Source organism: Genypterus blacodes, unplaced genomic scaffold (genome assembly GCF_046128005.1).
Source record: "Genypterus blacodes isolate CSIRO-AG114 ecotype Tasmania unplaced genomic scaffold, CSIRO-AGI_Gbla_v1 ptg000056l_1, whole genome shotgun sequence".
Lineage (NCBI taxonomy): Eukaryota > Metazoa > Chordata > Actinopteri > Ophidiiformes > Ophidiidae > Genypterus > Genypterus blacodes.
The window spans coordinates 817,028-837,010 of record NW_027466868.1 but is presented as its reverse complement, the minus strand read 5'-3'; the positions used below and the strand labels follow the sequence as shown (position 1 = coordinate 837,010).

The window sequence follows — 19,983 nt, the reverse complement described above, 5'->3', positions numbered from 1 at the left end:
CATGACCAAAAAGAATGACAGCCAAAGTGAGTCTAGAACCGCTGTTCATGGTTCCGGCATCCAATCTGGATGCTCCCTGGTTCCAGACACCATGGGGTAGACCCAGATTACACCATCTGGCCCAGGAACGTCTTGGGCTCTCCTCACCTCAAAGGAGACTTGGGAGAATGTGGCCAGGAAGGATCTTGATCTCATGACAAAAAACCCTGCAGCAGGTACGGCCTGTTTCATCGGGGGCAGAGATGGTGTAAGTGTAGGAGACTTGGGGGTGGAAGGGGTGCGTCTTCACTCTAGCCTCAAGATGACCTCTCATTGATGAAAAATGGTTTTAATCTCAAACTAATGGTGAACTACTCTAATCGTCTAATCTATTGACTTTTGACCAACGGCCTCTTCTCACATTAGACCAAGTCTTTAGGCACTCCACAGCCTGCCGACACACATCCATGAGCAGGGGTAAAGAGACATTGTGACTCCATCTAGTGGACTAGAACACAAACTGCAACAGTATGGACATGGAAATCAGTTGTACTCTCAGATTTTGAGGCGGAGTTTGAGATTGCATCACTGAAGCTAAAATAAACAGAAAACAATCATTTTGAGAGGAAAACATGACTGCGGGACAACTGAAAAGGCAAATAACAACCAAAGCTGTAAAAGTTGAGTTTGCTTTAAGAGGCAGGGCTCCTCTGCAGGTCGGTCCACAGCCTCGGGCTCCTGGAATCTGGGACAGAGAGCAGGAACAAGACAATGCTTTAAAGGTTATTGGTAAAAACATAATTAAATTCTAAAAGGAGGCGGCCAAGGACAGATAAAAATGCTTTATGTGACTTTGCCTTCTTGCCTCCTTTCACCTGGTTGTTACCTGGATAATCTGTGGCTGGTGTGTGTTTCTCAAATGAGATAAAGTAAAAACCAGATGACTAAAGTAAAGTTCTAAAGCCTCCCAAGGTCAGAAGTCCTTATCAGGAGGCAACTGGAATGTAGAGAACAAGAAAGGTGGATCCTCTCTGTTGGATACCCGTCTCGTTCCTCAGCCTTTGTTGGCCGAGATTCGCTGGTGTAAAGTAACAAATGTGTCAATACGCGTCCGTTACTTGAGTACAAACCAAAGCAGAAATGTTACTTGGCAGGCTTTTGAACTTTATTGGCGTTTTTGCAAGACATTGTCATTTCATTTATTCCAGTTAAATGCATCATAAGGACTGTATCGGTTCCAGACGTGTTACATGGATTATTTAAGACAAAAATAGTTCAGAGCTGCTTTCTCATTTTTCTTCATTTATTTACAAACAAACAAAAACACGATTTAGTCCTAAACATTAACCCACTCAGTCAGGTGGAGAAAATCATGCAGTGGCGCTTTAATTGGTTAAAAGACCTTGATATTGCTGAGAGAGGCTTAAGAGGGGAAAACAACCAGTCAAATCAAATCTAGCGTTGAAACGAGAAGGGAAAAAAGGACGTTTGGGCGATCGTTAAACGGTCACAGTTTGCGACGAAGCGAAAACGAGAACGACATCATTCGGAAAAAACTAGAAAAAGTGCAAAAGGCAAAAAAAGGTTTCCATTCGGGACGATTAAGAATTCCAGTTGGAAAAAATTCGGAGGGCGAAGATAAAAATGTGTCTACCCACCACATCAAGTTAAGCAGATTCACAAATCATGTACATAAGTTCTTCAAAGTGCAAAATATCATGAATTGGCATAAGCTGGTATATAAATATATCATTATTACGAACGTAAATATGATTAAAAAAAGAACATAGATTTGCTTTTCTTTGTCCACGATGCGATCCAAACCCACAACGAGCTCCCGTGCGGTTCACAAAGCAGAGAACCCACCCGAGATCACCAAACCACAACGTCTACAAGACGCTCCTAATGTGTTTACACTCCAGGTTTCTGTCTGTGTGTCTCTCTTTATTCGTTATTGCGCCACTTACCTTCAGACCACACTTCCCTCTAATTTTGCCAATCTCTGCGGAATTTAATCGGACGCATCCCCGCAGGCAAACGCACTCTCGGTTGCAAACTGGCTGCAGATTTTCCTGGTTTGTTCTCTTCTGCGATTCTTTGACTCGTTCTGTCAGCACCTCGCCCCGACGTCATGATCTCATGTCGGTGGATCTCAGCTTGGGTTCTGAACTCAAACTCTGATGCACTTGGCTAAACTATTCAACTGTAGCGAAATTCGTCAGAACGGGAATTGACACCCACAATTATGACAGATAATTACAAATCAATAACTTGCATAAGACCCCTTCTTTTACCCAAGCCTGGCACGGAGGCGGAGACCGCACGTTACAAGCATTTTAACAACTCAAGCTCCTCTGCCGCTGTTTGATCCGAGGCTTATGGCCGCCGTTCTGCAAGCAAGTATTTGGCAAAGCGGCAATGAAACGACAAAATCAGGCATGATCAATCAAGCGACGCAGGTCATTCCCCGACGCTGTACCAACATGAGCCGGGCCCAAACCGACCTGCTAACCACTCTTCACGGCGAGGGCGTTTGCAACGACCTGGGAAAGTGGAGGGATTTTCGGAAATTCCTCACAATAAAGCCAAGAATTGTACTTTCTTTTGGTTGAACTCAATGACCGACGGTTAAGCGAAACGTGGTGGAAATTATCTTTCCACTTTTCTTTGATTCAAGCAGAGACGTGAGTGGGGTATTTTGCTCGCTTTCTCAAAAGAAATGCGATGGATGCAGTTTGTGACTGCGTGTGTTTGGCACCAAAAGGCAAAAATAAAGGAATAAAATGCAATCTGAGGAAGTTTCTTTGATGACCGAATACCCGTTTATAGTTAAGATTCTTGCGTGTAACGTGTGACTGAAGGATCTCACGCTTTTTTCTTTTGGAGTTTCCCGGTTGTCTGACCAAACATTGTTCGACAGCTCGCAGATAATACACAAGGATTAACATGGATTCCATACGTCAAAAATTACAGACAATTACCTCAAGGAATCTTTGTTATCGGGCCAAGAGGCCGACACAAAGACGCAGGGTTTCACAGTTTGCATCCTTTCACCGTGAAGGCGCAAAATGCTTCAACGGTTTAATTAAGACTTTGTTTAAAACTGTCTGAAGTTAAGGCGGAATGGCAACGTCAGCGCGGTTTTGAATCAGATTCCAGTTTCCAGTCATGCCCGGTGCATGACTGGAAACTGGAAATCGGGATAAGGGTTCGATTCCTTCAGACAGGTTTTCACCTGTGTTGTTGTCACTCGTAGGTTGATTACATAACTGCTTCTCTGTACTTTTAATCGATCAATATAACCGGATCGGAACTTTTGAGCAGCACACTCTTCAAATGTGGGAAATCTCTTCACAGCAAACATGACTTTGGAATAACTGCTCTGTCTGTGATGATCTCAAGAGACTATCCCAGAACAGAAAACAGAAAGATCTGACTTGAATCAAAGTAAAGTGGGAGGGAGAAGCAAACCCATGGAGAGGATTTAACCGCTAAAGAGGCAGTTTGGCTTTGGCGGCTAGGTGGAGACTTCAAAGTGAGTGGTGTTATGCTTTTATCATGAGACTGATGAGACCTTCTCCCTACTTCTTCCCTTCAATCCTTCCCTGGCTCCTCTCTTCACTGCGAGGCTTTTTCGGTCGGTCAGGTCATTCGAGGGGGCGGGAAGGAATTTCACATTGGAAAGGAATGGCAATGGCGCGGAAAACCTGTGGGAAGACGGAACATTCCTCATTTGCATATTCTGCAAGCGTTTTAAGGGCCTGGGTTGCAGGGGGGGATTCTTCCGACGTTACCTTATTTAGTAGAGGAAGAAAAGGCGCGTTCGATGCGAGGTGGCCATGTTCTCAGACATGTTGCGGACTTTCAGGTAGTTGACAAAGCCTCTGAAGAACAGCAGCAGACCTGAGGGAGGGATGGGCAAACGTTTAGCCGCGTCACAAACAGAGTCTCACAAACTTGGGCCGCCTGAGAGCAAGCGGACGTTCCGACTTTCTCACCCAGCAGCAGGAAGATCCACCAGAGCCAGTACTGCCCGTTGAAGTATCCGGTGAAGTAGTCGGAGAACTGGACAGAGAGAGGTGAGGAAAGTGATAAGAAGCCTGTGCATTACAAACGCAAACAACAACAACACAACTCCTCCGGCCGCGGACGCACCCGGACGATGAGGATCCACTTGATGAGGGACAGGCCGAATCCGCAGATGGCCCCGTAGCGCCCGGCGATGGTGTTGGTCAGGCAGAAGGACAGGCAGAAGCCGATCCAGTTGAACAGGAAGGCCACTGGAGGGGGACACAAACACGAGCACGCAACGTTTGGTCTCTCTGACCTACACACTAGTCCACCACTGGGGGGCAGCGGCATTCCGTGCATTACTGGAACGCCGGCTCGCCTCGCTCACACGCCCTGACCTGGATTCTATGGTGCTTATACCTGAGAAAGATCTGAGCCTATTTACGCTTGGTAAACTTACTGAAAAAGGCCAGCATGAAGATTCCATCATTCCCAACTCGCAGCTGATCGGCGTCGCTGAAGTCATCTCTGGGTGGAAATTCATCGTCCTGACACGCAAACACAGGCACAGAAATAATGAGTGAGCAAAAACGTTATACTCACTAACACGCATGAGAGAATTGGGATTTCTGTGTGAGGCAGGAGTGTGTGTGTGTGTGTCCTCACCCTTGGCATCACCTCCACAGTGGAGACAGCCAAAGCGGCGGCTTTTGCCTTCTCCGCTTCATCGTATGTGGGCAGTGAGGTGGCAACACTGTAGGGCGGAGGTACTGGGAAATCAGCTTGGAAACTCGTCTCTGTGGGGGGAAGAAAGCGGCGAGGATTCATTTATAGGCGGTAGAAAGGGAGATGTCCCAGATAGACTCCACATCTAGCCTTCCCGGAGCGAGGTTATGGGATTTGACGTACCGGGTGCAGAGGCTGCCGCTCCCAAGTCAATGGAGGCGTAGGGAGGAGGAGGAGCCTCCGAGTCGCCCTCGGGCCTCGATCCCGACGCCTCCCCCGACGTGGAGGCGGTGGCCGGGCTGGACTGGGTCTGGGTCTGATCCAGTGACGTGCTCGGCTGGACCGAGGCGGACGTGCATGGCTGCTGATCGCTGGCGGACGCCTCTGAGGAGTCGTCCTCGTTGTGCAACTGGAGAAGAACAGAGAAGAAGACAGACGAGAGGACGTGAAGAGGAATCCGCAGCAGTACGCAGAAACGCTCACACCAGTCAGGTTTCACAAGCCGACAGGGCCTTTAGAAGCACGACCGCATGTGAAGGAAACCACACTTAAATGTGTGACGGTGACACCTCGCTTAGGAAAGAAGGTCTGGGCCTCTTTGCTAAAACAACCTGAACGCAAAACACAGGAAGCGGTAAAGGAGGTCTGTGTGTGTTTATTTTGATTGGAGGGAGCGAGAACAGAGCCACACTGTGGGGCGTTTGTCAGGTCAGGCATCAGCGCTGCCTACTGATAGCGGCGGCCACACCACATAGTTCTTATGTAACACAAACGAGCTTTGCACCATCAGCTTTTGTTTGTCCGCTTTAAACGTGGAAGTACTTGAGCGCCCGCCGGGGAGAAACTGCTTGTGCCGCATGTCAGTAAAAGCTGTTCTGTTTTCGCCCTCGTGAGAATGTTTGACACTGTCAGCGTACAAAGAGACAGGACTAGCCGGGGCCGAGGTATCTGGGAAAGCCACACACAAGTACCATCGGTTAATGGCCGTCTCTGCTACAGCTGGCAAGAGTTATTCAGAGCTTTAAGTACTTTGGATTTCTCACACTGAAGTGCCAAACAGCTTCTGAAATTACAGAGGGGGCCGCGGCGGTGTTATGGTGAGAGACAGGAAATGTGTGTTGGCAAAGCGAGGACGGTAATCTCTCATATAAAGTTCACTTGAAACCTCAGACCTCCGGTGAGGCTCAACAGAGTCAGAGAGAGAGAGAGAGAGAGAGAGCGAGAGCGAGAGAGCGAGAGAGGGGTGTGGCTGTGTTTGCTTTAGTTTTGTATCCAGAGCGAGAACCAGGATGTCGGCATATGTCACGCACTCCACCACAGCTCTGACGTTCACACTCTTGATGACAAACCGGCATAACGCCGTGTTTACACAGCAGCCACAGAGTAACCATGTCTCACACACACACACGCCTACCAAGACTATTTTCCAAACAACGTGGCTGAGCAGGTTAAACTTGAGACACTGCTCACTGTAACGCACAGACTGCTGGTTGATAATATGGACTTCTGCAAGGCTGAGGATACGATGAATCAGAGAAACACTCCATTTGAAAGGTTCAGCCCAACCCCTTCAGCGAGGACGCTGCTCGTGAGATAAAATCAGAAAAATAAAAGGCAGAATCTGACAACGGCCTGTTTGAGATGCAGAATTAAACTTTCTATTGCCATGCAAGACAAAAATGCAAATAAGCCGTGCATGGAACGACAGAGTCCACACCTGGCAGAGTGTCATGACGAGGTGTGTTTTGGAAGTACGAGGCGAGGCGAGGCTGCACATTCAGGCATTACAAGCAGACGTTCCTTACTGCGGTTAAGGCGTTTATAGTCCTAGATAACTGGATTTACAATAGCGTGATCAAGGTCTGAGTACAGACTTTGATTTCAATCGGACCAAAGGTGTATGCAGCCTCAATCACAACATGATCAAAGGTTTTCAAGGGCAAGTACTGACTGAATCCAAACCAATATTATTCTACTTTGATTTTTAGTTTTCTACTTTGACATGTGTGTTCAAAGGTGAAACAACACATGCATCACATGGTGAAAAACCACAAACACGTCCTCAACTTATGGAGAACACCGCACTCATAATCAAAACCAAACTTCACGAGTCACCGTGACCACACTTTCCAGAATCCCACAACCTTGGAAATGTCCACAAGCACGGGGTCGATGTACAACACGGTTAGTGAATGAATGTCTGACGAATGGAAGAGACTCAAGGACGATACATAGCGCAAACCAGCGCAAAGGGGGGTTACGTAAGAGCCTAACAACGCTGCCACAAGCTTCCTCCTGTCCTTACATACCCAAACCCTTGCAGCCTGCTCGTTACCACGGCGCTGAATACTCTATGATTTGAGTATTGCGTGGGGTGGAACGATAAGAAGATGTGTATACTTCCCACGCTCGAGCATCAAGGGACCGACGTACGAATGACATCATCTTCATCTGACCACAATTATGTCTCAACAGTGTTGCCCCGAGACCTAAAACAACAAGAGGAAAGCACTGGAAGTTCTGATGAGGCGATGATGTCAAGGTTCAAAGTCACTCACCGACTTAAACTGCAACAAACTGGGGGGAAGATCAAGTGAAAGTAACAGTGTGTGGGAGGAACACAACTTCAGATTACATTATCAGTTTCAGCTGGAATGTTTGACTCAGAAATCGCACAAGTGGTCATGAAAGTCAAGAAGTCGGTTTAAAATTTACATGAACCACATCATCCGTCAAAGTCCACAGTTTGGCAATGCTGGGTTCAAGTTTAAATCAGTTCTTTCGTCAGGTATTAAAAGGATGAAGCTAAACACTGTTAGAGCTCAAAATCCTCCATCCCAGATAACCGTCAGATATTAACTAGCAGTGATAATTAATGTTTCATAAATTCTTCATTACCTAACCTGATAAATAACATGTAATCCTGGTGGGGAACACCCAAAAAAAGCCACACAGCGAGACAAAACTGCTTCAAACTAGACGCAACTCCCTTAATATACGCGTTATCTCATTGTTATTACTTCAATTCTCAAGTTTCAGCAATTTCCCTCGGGATAATAAGGTTTTATCTTATCTTTCTGCGGGGCTGTAAAATGTCACTTTGCTTATAAACAACAAACACATTGGCCTTTAAACCTACTGTAGTTCGCTTATTAACATGTTGAAAGCCATTCCAGACACGTTTCGTGTTCTTTTCTGTGACTTTAAATGTGAAAGTAAAGTTTATAACCGCGTAGTAGTTTGTTACAGGGTTAACTTTTGAGGCTTAACGCAGATGAAAACCCCTATGACGGTCGGTAGCTATCGTTAGCCTAGTCGATGCGGAAGTGCTCGAGATATTCAAAAAAATCGATTAAAAACAATACTTCAAACTTCTAGCGGCGGCATTTAGAGATGAGTTCATTCTCAACGTATCAGAATTGTGTTATTTCTACATCTGCTGTCGAGTTACAGTTACAAATTAGAATCTAAGCTCCCGTTTGAGGCCTCGTTTCCTGTGACAAACGGGCCAAAAAGCGACGGGTGTTGTGAACCGCACTCACCACTTGGTATCGGCTTGCTGGGTCCATCCCGACGAGATTCAGCTGGCAGGTGAGCCAGCCGAGGAAACGCCGCAAAAAGCCGAACTCGTTGTTATTCCTTTGGCGTGAGCCGCTTTATATGAGATACTTATCTCAAACAAAGATGAAAGCAGAAGGAAGGCCGAGCAAAGAAATGGCTGCAATGTTCAGTTCACTCGCGAGGGAAAAATGGCTTGTTGGTAAAAAAAAAAAAAAGCGTTGAGCAACATCATCAAGCTGATTTCAATCACTTCCGGTACGTAACAAAATAAAAGGGCAATAGACTCGTGGCGCACACAGTATTACAACACTACAGAAATATTTCAACATATTTGAAAATAACACATATATTAAACATAAGCAGTGGCCTTTAAACCACATATATTTCGAGCTACATACCCTAAAATATTATGATTAATTCTTTCGATCGCCCTATCTGAACAATTTCTCGAGCTTTTGCTGCTATTTTGTCGTAAATATGTAAAACTCTTAGCTTTTATTCTGAAAATAAACTGACAATTTCCTTGTATTAACTTGATTTTACTCATCTAGCTTGATGGCACGGATTTAAAGGGCTTGATGATGCGTGGTGACGCAAATGCAACGTGGATATTGTTCATTACTTTGCCACTGGGTAGAGCCAAACCCCTCAAGAACATTAAACAGCGAAACAAAGCGGAATAAAAACAAAAAATCCCAGGTCACTTCATGTATCAATTTCATGGGCCGTCACTCAAATAAATCTCCCATTATTAATCTTTAATCATTAGTTATGGATTCAGCTGAAACCCTATGTTTGCGGCTTTCATTCAAATGTTGTTCGTCGGTTCTTTCCCCTTATAGTCCTTTCCAAGGTCAATGTATCTGACCCATCGAACCCTGAACCTGCTAGGCCGTTTATTTTTTTCAGTGGAGACTCACTTTAGGTGCATTTCAGCCATTGCTCCTGACAACATAACAGCAAAATGGACAGACATACAGATGACTATGACATTAAACCTTAAATTTGTGATATGAGGATGGAGTTGCATGTGCAATTCGAGCATTCAAGGCCAAATGTTTAAAATCCATCCATCCATCCATTTTCTATCCGGGTCCAGATTACAGAGGCAGCATGTAAAGACAGTGGATTGTCCTGTAAATTAAGAGCTTTGCCTTTAGGCTCAGGAAGCTCCAAATGAAGCTCTAAACGACCACTTGTACGCAATCAGATGGCCTTCTTATTATCCTGTCAGCCCAGTGTATTGAATTAAGTTTGCCAAAAGCTGTGTAAAGCCACCCTAAACAGAGCGAACAATGAATGCCTGATGAGGCATTGATAAAAAGCTTTCCTTGAATTAAATATTAATCCCATTTGCTAAGAATAGATAACTGTTGTACTTGTATCAGTTAAGAGGCTCAGACACAGAAGAGTGAAATGCGAGAAAGAAGGGACGGAAGTGGAGGGAGGAAGACACGTGGGCCTGTGGTCTAAACACATGTGTGTAAAGCAGGAAGTCCTTCATCTTGTTGCAATGTGTGAATTGTCTACCGCTTTGCTCTTTCGAAGGCAGAGGACATTAGCAGCAGTAAGGAATATGGCTGAGTGGTGATGTATGCGTTCCTCTCCGAGCTGCAAGCCTGCACCAAAGTAAAGGGGTTTGCCATTACAAACCCACTTTTAAAGGCCTCAATGGCATTTTAGTACATCCATCATTCCACGCACACACCTGCACATGTACGCAGCCGCCCTCACATCTCACTCACACACACACACACACTCCCTCACCCACCCACTCACACGCTCGCCCTCACACAATTGTGATGTTGTTACTTGGCAACATCATATAAAGGTAAATAGGTGCTATAAAAAGGTGTTATGTAAAGAAAGGGTGGGCGTCTCACTCAGAGGCTGCAGCTTTCAGACACGCAGGCTCACTCTTCTGCTTTCATACTTGACAAAGGGAGCGACTGGTTTGAGGCTGATGACTTCATGTATTACACCTGGAAACATCTGTATTAAATCTGCAGAGATATACGATGCATGTTAATGGCCTCTGTACTGTATATTTGGGTTGAATTTACATTTTATGATCAGAAAAGCATCACAAGTCTTTAAAAGGCTCTTAAACATAAAGAATGTTTAAGAGCCTTTTAGAGACTTGTAATGCTGTTGGTAAATATGTTCATTACAGCATTATTTTGTTGAATAAGGACTTAAGTATCCTATTGTTTGTGAAATGGGGGGCATTAAGCCTAATACATACTTAAACTGTAACTTTCTTTTTGTTTACTGAAATCTGTGAAACATGGATCTTCAATTATGGTGTAACTAACCAATTCAACCAAACAAATGTGAAAGTAGCATTTTTCTGATGTATACCCATGAGAAAATTATATAAAAATAATATTATGTAGCAATGCAAAAAAGTTATTTCTTGATTTGAACCCTCTATACTCCCCAAAAGCTCCCTCTAGCATTATGAGGAAAGGCTCGATTGACACCATAAAACACTATGAATCACTCCAAACTTACAGTATAAAAATGTAAGGTTGTCATTGTGTTTTATTGATTTTTATTTGATGTAGTGCGATTGATGTAGGTCGAGTCCAATACCAGTGTCAGAATATAAAGATATAATTGTTCCTCTAAAACTGCAGTCATGAAGCCTATGTATCCTTTGCGTCCCTGAGCAAACAAAAACTAGAAAACTCCAAGCTAGTCTGTAGGACCACTTGTGGTAAGGGCACCACAATTTGAGAACCCCTGAAACAGAAAGATTCCAAATCAGATATAAGCAACAGAATGTTCCACTGCCATCGTTTGTCAGATTATAATTAAGATCTTTAATCTGGCAGATTAATGCCTTGGTTTGTTTAATATGCATGAATCACCGTAATAAGAAATGTAGATATAAGATGTAAGTAAAATTTATTGTAAGAGAACACACGCACACACAACATCGCCCACCTCTGGTAAAGAAGGAATGCAGCGGTAATTGAACAGAGTAAATAAGCAGAGGCTGTGTCCATTAAATTGGCCCCTGTACAGTACAGACTGCAAACACGGAGTCATTAAACGTGTAATTATAGCGTGCACGGCTCTATCGACACGGCCTAAATAAAATGTTTTATAAATAATCATCGGTACGCGCTACAAGCAGCTACTAATTAGCCAGAAACGTGAAAACGGAGAACATTAATCACATGCCTCCCCGTGTCTGTGTGTGTGTGCTGTGTGTGGGGGTGTGTGAATGGATGGGTGTTGGGGAGGGGAGAGCAATGCAGCAGCACACCATGCACAATGCACTCCTGCACATGCTCAACGTGTCCAGCAGAGAGCGTAAAAGATAAAGTAATTCCCACTCGTCATCCAAAAGAGGAAAACGCATTCACCAACGAGGAAACTTTACTTTTGTTTAATTGAATATTCCATTAAGTTTCCTTTGGATGATGTGAAATTAAATCTTACACACATATATTTTGAGATCTTGTTGTGAATGCGTTCAACTCTTTGACGTGTTTGCTTCTCATGTTGTTCCCAGTAACTCCCCAGAAAATAAATTTGACACCGGCTTTGTAGAGTGAATTTGATTTGATTGAATTCCGTTTCATGCGGCGCAGGGAGAGCCTGGTGCCAAACCGGGGCGATAAGACAGAGTTGTTAACCTTTCTGGAAGATATGTGGCGACATTTAAAACAAGGATGGATTTCTGTCCCCATCCACCCTCATCCCTCTCGCTCTCTCTCTCTCTCTCTCTATCTCTCTGGCAGCCACAGCTCACTTTGTTCTGATCATAATGAGCCCAGGGAGTGGAGGAGCTCCTGTCACTGCGAGAACAAATGGGAGGACAGGCTGAGGCTCGAATCTCCACGGGATTGCTCCTCGTTCTGCCCCGACATGCAAATGCCCCACTCTTTTGATTTGATTGAGGCCCGTCAGGATGAATCCTGAAGAGCCGCGAACCAGCCTCTCAACGCAGGAAATGGAAAAACAAGAAAACATCAGCGCAGTGAGCCGTTTCATCAAGTATTTCATCTCGAAGACGAGAGAAAAGGTCAGCGGGTGAAGACTGAAGTCATTTATTTCCAGCATGGAATGCTTCAAAATATTTCATAAAATAAGCAAGGACAGTTTGAAAAGAAGGGGTTAAGAAGGATTGATCTGATACTTGAAATGAGAGAAATCACAGCGGAACGACTTTAATTATTCTGCCTTGAGTTAAAGTACACCAAATGCTGACTGAATGTGAAGTAGAGGACGAAAACATTACAAAAAACTTCAAAGAACATTAAAGCAGCTAAGATAGATCAAATGCTTTCTCTCCCACAGAAACTAGTTAACCGGTAAGTTAACGAATCCAATCTTATGGAAACTTTGCCTGAGGGAGGAAAACTTTGCTTACAGTACACATGCACATGTTCGGGATTTTTCTGGTTTCTCTCGTGGCCAAACCCTCTACTGCAGCTTTGACCCATAGCTATTCTCTTCAAAATACCTACAAATCAGTACTATAGGTCGCTTCCGTTGAGAGAGCAGACGTGATAGGCTTGGTTTGTTTCTGGGTCGCAACACAACAGGGCGCGTTATCCTCCGTGGGGTTGGATACTTGGGGAATAGCCGTTCAAATGTTAATGACACAGATCGTGTGAAGTTTCATGTTCAAGACGACTTTATTGGCAAGCAAGGCTGCAATTGTTGCCTTGCACAGACTGATATGCAGAAATGTGTCAAAGAAAATAAAAGACAGATTATAACGAGACAAGAGAGGGAAAGCAGCGAGCAACGGCGAATAAAGACATGAGAGAGGAAGAAGGAGGGAAGAAGTAGGCTAATGCCCTGCTGCTGCTGTTGTGTATCATTGAATTCATAGAACAGAAACGCATCATCAAAAAGCATAGTGAAGAGTCCATGTATTCCCATAAGTCTACAAGACGTCTTTTGATGCTGAAATACACTTTCTCCCTCTCTCTCTATCCATCTTACTCTCTCCCACGCTTCCCTCCATTGCTGCCGCTGAAACCAAAGAAAGTGTGTCAGCTGGCAGGCAGCGTGGGGAGAACGAGCGAACGAGCGAAAGACGGGAGACATCAGAAGGAATTCATTCGGCGAGATTGAGTTTTTGGGGTCATTCATCAGGGTCGGTCGACGGCAATCCAGCTTTGTGCGATTGCCACTTCACCTCAGTCGAAAACGAAAGCATCAGAACTGTTAATAAACGTAAACGAAAGGCGGGAAGCAAACTTCATAGCCCGAAACACAGCAACTCAGCTATGGCCTCTGAGGGGCGCTCGATGCAGGAGAGCCCTGATGGTGAAGCTTCTGTTGCTATGCGACAGTCGAAAAAGGCCCGTTTGGAGTACGATGCTGACTGCCTCGCTTAGGGGCATTCTCATCTTCCATCAGACGCACTGGGAGATAAAATGCAAACAGATACCTTTGTTGTGTCGTGAAGCTGACCTTTGACCCTGAAACCTCTATGTTTTCATGGGATCTATATAATTTAGTAACTTTTGTGTGGATATACAGGGATCTGTTTGTTGTGCACAGTCGCAATGAAGTAGTGTACATTTTCCAGTGCTGAGGATTATGTTTTATGAGAGCAATAACTCACACACTGTGTTTCAGAGTGGCTCCACTCTGCCTCTGGTTGTACATTTTTTGTTGCTATAAAATGATCCAGCGGGTTCTGTGAGGATATGAACGGACGGAAAGCTTGCCTTCAGAACTTTATATCATTATTTGAGAAGCCTGCAGAGATCTTGACCTCTTGAGCTGCGAGTTGATGATGTCAAATCCAGAGGTATTAATTTGTAGTTTCTAAAGATGACTGATTAAGATGATGAAAAGACGCAGGTTAGCCGCAGGCCCCAGGAAGTGAAGGCATGTCCTACAGGGAGGACTGAGAGGCACTTCCTGTCCTGAATCGATCAAGAAACCGTTTGCTGCAAGTCCTCACAGAGCAGAGAATTAATCTTTAAACCAAACTCACAACTTCTACTGAGGTTGGACACAAACAGGAGGGAACACTGGAAGCAACTTCACCTGCTGATAGTGAGCAGTGGTAGAAAACTGTAAGTATGCTTTTTGAGTATTTTAAGCTGCTATCAGATCCGTCCACATTGTCACAATCAGATAGGTGTCACATTCCAAAACCAGATATGGAAGTTGCCCAAATCTGATATGAAAAGATCACATCCATGTCTCGTTACACCCGCAGTCTGAACGTAGTCGATGTTGAGGTATTCATTATATGTGGTCGTTCACGCCAACAGTTGTTACTTTATCACAGGGTGTCAGTATAGGTTTCATCTCATTTATATAATTACTATTGTGATGTAAGTGGTGGCCAGTGCTGCTCAGCTGCCAGACAGACAGGAGGATGCGCATTCAACCCCTGAGTATTTTAACTTACTGAGGTCCAGAAGTCAGGGACCTCATAGCTGGCTGCATGCTAGTATTGTTATCAACTGTTCCACTCTTATGTCGCCACCTTCAAACTGCTGAACAACGGTATCCTTAAATGATTAGTTTAATGATGAACTGTGAATTATACCTCAGGGTTAGAACCCTTTTATACATTATAAAGGCTCCAAAGAAAAAGAAGATTAAATATCTATCACAGGCACCCCGAGGGACTCATATAGCGTGGTGAAGCAGGGGGAATCGCACAGCCGAGCTCAGCGTTTTCTTACATCATTATGCATAAGTAGCACGTGATATGGCCAATATATTATTTTGGCACCCAAAGAAGAGAGAGGGCGATCACGCACCAAGAGTGATTTCAGCCGGAAGACGGCACTATAGGCGTCTTGCTTTTGATGGAGTTCATCACAAGTAGCATCTTTGGTTTTGTTATGTGATTGGTTAACAGGTGGGCAGAGGACTCTCTCGTTGGGTCTTTGCAAACCTGATTTTGAAGTATCACATCATTCTATTTAACCACACACTGTGTATCCGTGCACAAACTCGCCACAAGTGGTTTGTGCGTCGACAAAATCCAAAATAGTCCCGCTCGGCTCCCTTGGGTGATTTCTGACCTCCTTCCTTTGGCCTAATTACTATAATCACCACATTAGCTTTAGAGACGGAAACTAACAAAATACTTTTGCGTGCCTTGCCTGCCTCGCCTCTTCTCTTTACTGTTTGAAAAAGGCCTTTATTTTGTGACCTTTACATTGGTCTTGATAAATTCTCTCTATTTTCCTCCCAGCAAATTACTGCAAAAGGCCATTTCACTGATTTGAACAACTTCAGGAGGAATATGGTTAAGATGGATTATTCACCTCAGTCAGTACATCAGAGGTCATCAGAGGTCAGAGGTCAGTGAGGTCCTTGGCAAAGTAGTGGAACTCGAAATGTCGTAATACTGAATTGTTTCGGCTGTTGTCTCTTCTACAATAGCAAGAACAGAAACCAACCAGGTTGGTTGGTTTTCTCCTAGCCCAAAAGGTTCAAAGGTCACATTTACCTCACAAATGGTAAACTTGTGTTCTAGAATTCAGAGCGTATGACCTGTACATAGGACACTTGGTTCCTTTGCAATTTCAGTTACAAATGTGACACTTACCAATTTCTACAAACATATCGTACGTAAATGCAAGCTACTGAATGAGTTAACAGACGAATTGGGGAGGTCACCTAGTTGAAAGGAGCCTTTGAAATAAATGATGACGCAGATCAGCAAAGAAATGTCAAGTACTTTTTTTAGAAACTATTCTCTATATTGCTCAATCGCCAAGGGGAAAGCTTGAGCTCTGTGGTGATTGAGTAGGATGTAACATTGACAGGAAACAATTGCCAATAATACACCACCCCCTCCCCTCCCCCACAGTGTCTTTATTTTACAGCCTTTATTTACCCAGGGAAACTGCTGCTGAGCACAGCTACTTTGGTTCAGCGACGCCCTGCCCGCACATTCATTAAAGGTACACTTCTTACGCATTAGTGCGCAACCGGGAGTTGCCAAGCACAATAAATGAATGCCTCAACTGTCATTCACTGATTAGCTCCGGGGGATTAAAGGTTTAACTGCCTTGCTCAAGGGTGCCTGGAGCCTTAATTTGCTTCCGCTCCCCGTATATTGGGACATAAAGCAAGCAACACAAAAGTTATAGTTCCTAAAGTTATAACACACAGTGATGAATTTATAAGATTAAAACGTGTTGTGTATATGTTTTATCCAGCGGAAACGTCGGCATCATACAGGCTTACAATACCAAATACACAGGTACAATGTATATTATTTATTTGATGGTATAACATCGTAATCTATTGAAAAAGGAAGAGAAACATACAGATATACAGTATAAATCTAAGCCTAAGTACATTTTGTGGCAGCACAGAACATTTCACATTCCATTATGGGACCAAGGCCATACAACACCCCAAACCTGTGATGACTCTTTTTTTTTTGTTGTTTTTTGTCATTTATAATGTATAGGCTCACTTGGCGTAAAGTCCTCCCTAAAAATGAGCGGTTGGCGGCCTCTCATGAGTGAGTTTGCAAAATACTTTTAAAAACTCCCATGGTAACCAATCGTAATCACATGCATGATAAACACATACCGAGAGTTTGTTACAGTGTCTCAGTTTGTAGTTCGGTTGTAAGAAATCTCACCGCATTACCAAAAACGAACCTTAGCGTGGAGATTATGTTAACTGTAAATGTGCTGGGAGGGTACAAACAATACATTTAAACGCTTCCTAGCCGCAGTGTTCCAGCAATCTGGATCTTTTCATATTTTATGTACACGACACCGAAGCTGAACTGTTTTTGACACTTTGTATGGATAAACAATCCTCCCTCCTCCCTCAAACTTCAATGAAGCAGCTTTGGACAAACCGGTTCTTTGTCCGTGATACGAATTTCACACCACTAACACTTCTTTCAATTAGATGGTGAAACATTGCTTTGTGCCCAAGACCAAAGAGTCAAGACGTTCTCTATTAGCGAGAGATCTTGTGATCAGAATCATAGACATTGTAATGTGGGTAGCAGACAGTCTTCTCTCTTTCTTGGACCCAGGACAAATCTATGCTTAGCCCAGTCTACACGGTAGAAAACAGGACAAGAAACCAGCGGGAGACTCGGGTCTGCTAAATGTGGAATCAGCCGAAGCCCCTGTATACTTCAAACGACATGAAAGAACAGGTTGAGTAACGTGCCCTAGAACACTGCGTGCTCTCTAAACCTTGAAGCTAAAGCGGATAGCTGACTTTAAAACACCTTTGGATTCGATTTGAGGCGGATCTGAATCGGTTTAAGTGATAGGCCTAGTTTAGATGTAATTCTTCAGAAAATCGCTGCCAGATCATTTTAAGGCGAAATCTGGAAACAATCTGGATCTAGTGGTTGGACATTCATCTTCAGTGGGAAGCAATATTTATCCAGGCATAGCCGAGTGCCTAGCGGTGCTACAAATACGCAGCTACCATCATGTTCTTGATGAAGTTTTGCTTTGTACGTTCATGCTAATGGCATACTGTATTGTAGACCAATTACGGTGTGATAGACATGAGACAAAGGTCTCCATGGGGGTCCAGCACAAACAAACATCCATGTAAGACGTCTTGTTGCCTTAGCTTGAAGTAAACTGGGGCTTTTAATCAGGGTTGAGGTCAATTCTGTTCTAAACCGCCGATCTGGAAAGTCAATCGCAGCTGTGCAGCAACAATCGAAGTTCATTACATTCAGTTCTAAAGTTATTTATGCGACGACACAAAGCATTCTCCATCGCTACACATTGACATGACATTTGTGGTTCTGATACACAGGGAAATGCCACTTCCTGAATGAAAGGAGGTAAAGATGAATTGATCCCAACTCTGACTAAATCGCAGCAGAACACGGCGAGTAGCAAAACATCTTCTCGACATGTTTTTGTGTACATACATAAACAGTGGATGTGGGTCACATGGCAAAACAATTATACATTGTCGTCCACGAGTCGGAACTGGTGTATGGTGGAATGGCACAGTTTTCCAGGGTCCACAGTAAGAGTCGGACCAGAGAGCAATTTTTAACCACAAATTATTCTCTTTTGACATTTGTCCATTGTCGAGCAAGCAGCAAAGAAAACAAACGATTCTTCACGCTCCGTCCTCTTTCCCCCACACATGCACATGCACACATTCACGTCCACCATCCGACCGCTTCACCCAGCACCATTCACAACACAAGGTGTGTTACATTCTGATTTCAATGGAGAAATGATGACCATGGCTCGTTATCCTCTCCCTGAAGAATGGAACTGATACATTCAATGCTAACGTGTGCTTATTCATAGGCGGGCGTGGCGGTCCGTCTGCGGAATTGATGGGTTCGCTTGCATCGCATTGTACATCTGAGTGTACAAGCTGCGCCAAAATGCTATATGTAGTATCTAGACGTGAACTTGAACATGGTGAGATGTTTGAGAAGAAATGTGCTCAACAAATGCGCCGAAACTAAACCGATGCGTTTGGCTGGTTTGTTTCTTTAAACTTTGTCTTTTTTTGCACTAAATAATCTGACAGTTCATCATCAGCATGACAATCACAAGATGCTCAACATTTCATTTTCATTTTGGGTTTGTACGCACAGTATATGTATATATACGTATATATATATATATATATATGTACACATATTTGTATATACACATCTATGTACTTATGTACAAACAGCGAGTGTCATTTCTCCAGTGTTTCAATCCAGAGCAAAATCAGCATGACAGGATAGGAAATAAAACGAATACCTGAAGACACAGAGTACAAAAATATTACAGTATTTCTTGGATTGAGTAACCGTATTGCCCAAAAGGCCCTTGGCAGTTGTTTTAAATCAAAGTAAGACAAAGTTTTTAGAGGAAGTTTGATAAATTTGAGTGCAATTCTGTCAATCTGTAACTTGAAGGTAGAAGACTGAAGTGAGTACAAGGTGGCAGTTATAATAACGTTTGTGCTTTGTTGCTTTTCCCTATAAAATAACCTAAAGGATATTTCAAAATATTTCCAAAACGCCAAATAGCGAAACTCTGAACCTGAGTCACAATCATCCTGATAAGAGGAATGTTTGGGTGAAGATTTACCAGATCAGTGGATGATATAGATAATAGCAAGTATACATTATCAACAGTGTCCACGAACACTCTGCTGTGGTCTTTGAAAACGTGATACAATCCAAGGCAAAAAGGAGTCGTTTTGTCTTATGGCTGATTATTACATGCATTAACAGTGCATAGGGTATCAGTCACACATACATTAGTTTGCTTAATGGAATAAAGAATTGCTTGCACTTATCTCACCGCATGTGTAGTACAAAGTTCTGTATCAATATTTTTTTTTCGATTTAAAAAAATCTTTGTGTGGACTGCTTTTGCGGTTTGTTGTTTTTTGCAAATACTGTTTCTTATTCAATTGCTGGCTCTGCATCTCTCTATTTACAAATTACCGAGAGGGCAAATGTTGGGAAATGACCGTCACAAGTCCCATATACAGTACATACGTTGAAAAAACAGAACTATTGTATTGAAGACTGCGAATATGTATTTAAAAAAAAACAATTTCGATGAGAACTTGGTCCAATATTCAGAAGTCTTTCTCAGTCTCGTATTGTTGCAGTCTTGAATGAACTGTTAAGATTCTGTCCTGTAAAAAGCAACAGAAAAGAGGAAGGAGAAGAAGAAATAAACAACGAAATGAAACAAAAACAACGGCAAAGAAACACCTCAACGAATTGTCCAA

At 43.5% G+C, this 19,983-nt stretch overlaps 1 protein-coding gene across 1 annotated transcript; it reads right to left on the bottom strand.

Annotated features, from left to right (window-relative positions):
- Nucleotides 1-1,122: 1,122 nt before the first annotated feature.
- On the bottom strand, nt 1,123-8,485 carry ndfip2 (Nedd4 family interacting protein 2). Its single transcript, XM_076152400.1, has 8 exons — nt 8,259-8,485; nt 4,900-5,125; nt 4,657-4,787; nt 4,451-4,538; nt 4,135-4,259; nt 3,978-4,044; nt 3,774-3,882; nt 1,123-3,686 (listed from the first exon to the last, which is right to left on the bottom strand). The coding sequence occupies exons 1-7, from the start codon at nt 8,283-8,285 to the stop codon at nt 3,779-3,781; spliced, it is 768 nt and encodes a 255-aa protein (XP_076008515.1). The 5' UTR covers nt 8,286-8,485; the 3' UTR covers nt 1,123-3,686; nt 3,774-3,778.
- Nucleotides 8,486-19,983: the final 11,498 nt, after the last annotated feature.

Excerpts from the sequence above, each read along its gene's own strand:
- ndfip2 (XM_076152400.1), bottom strand. The coding sequence starts at position 8,285 with ATGGACCCAGCAAGCCGATACCAAGTG. Across the intron at positions 5,126-8,258 it reads CAGCAAGCCGATACCAAGTG|TTGCACAACGAGGACGACTC; the intron begins GTGAGTGCGGTT and ends GTTCTTCTCCAG. Across the intron at positions 4,788-4,899 it reads AGCGGCAGCCTCTGCACCCG|AGACGAGTTTCCAAGCTGAT; the intron begins GTACGTCAAATC and ends TTCCCCCCACAG.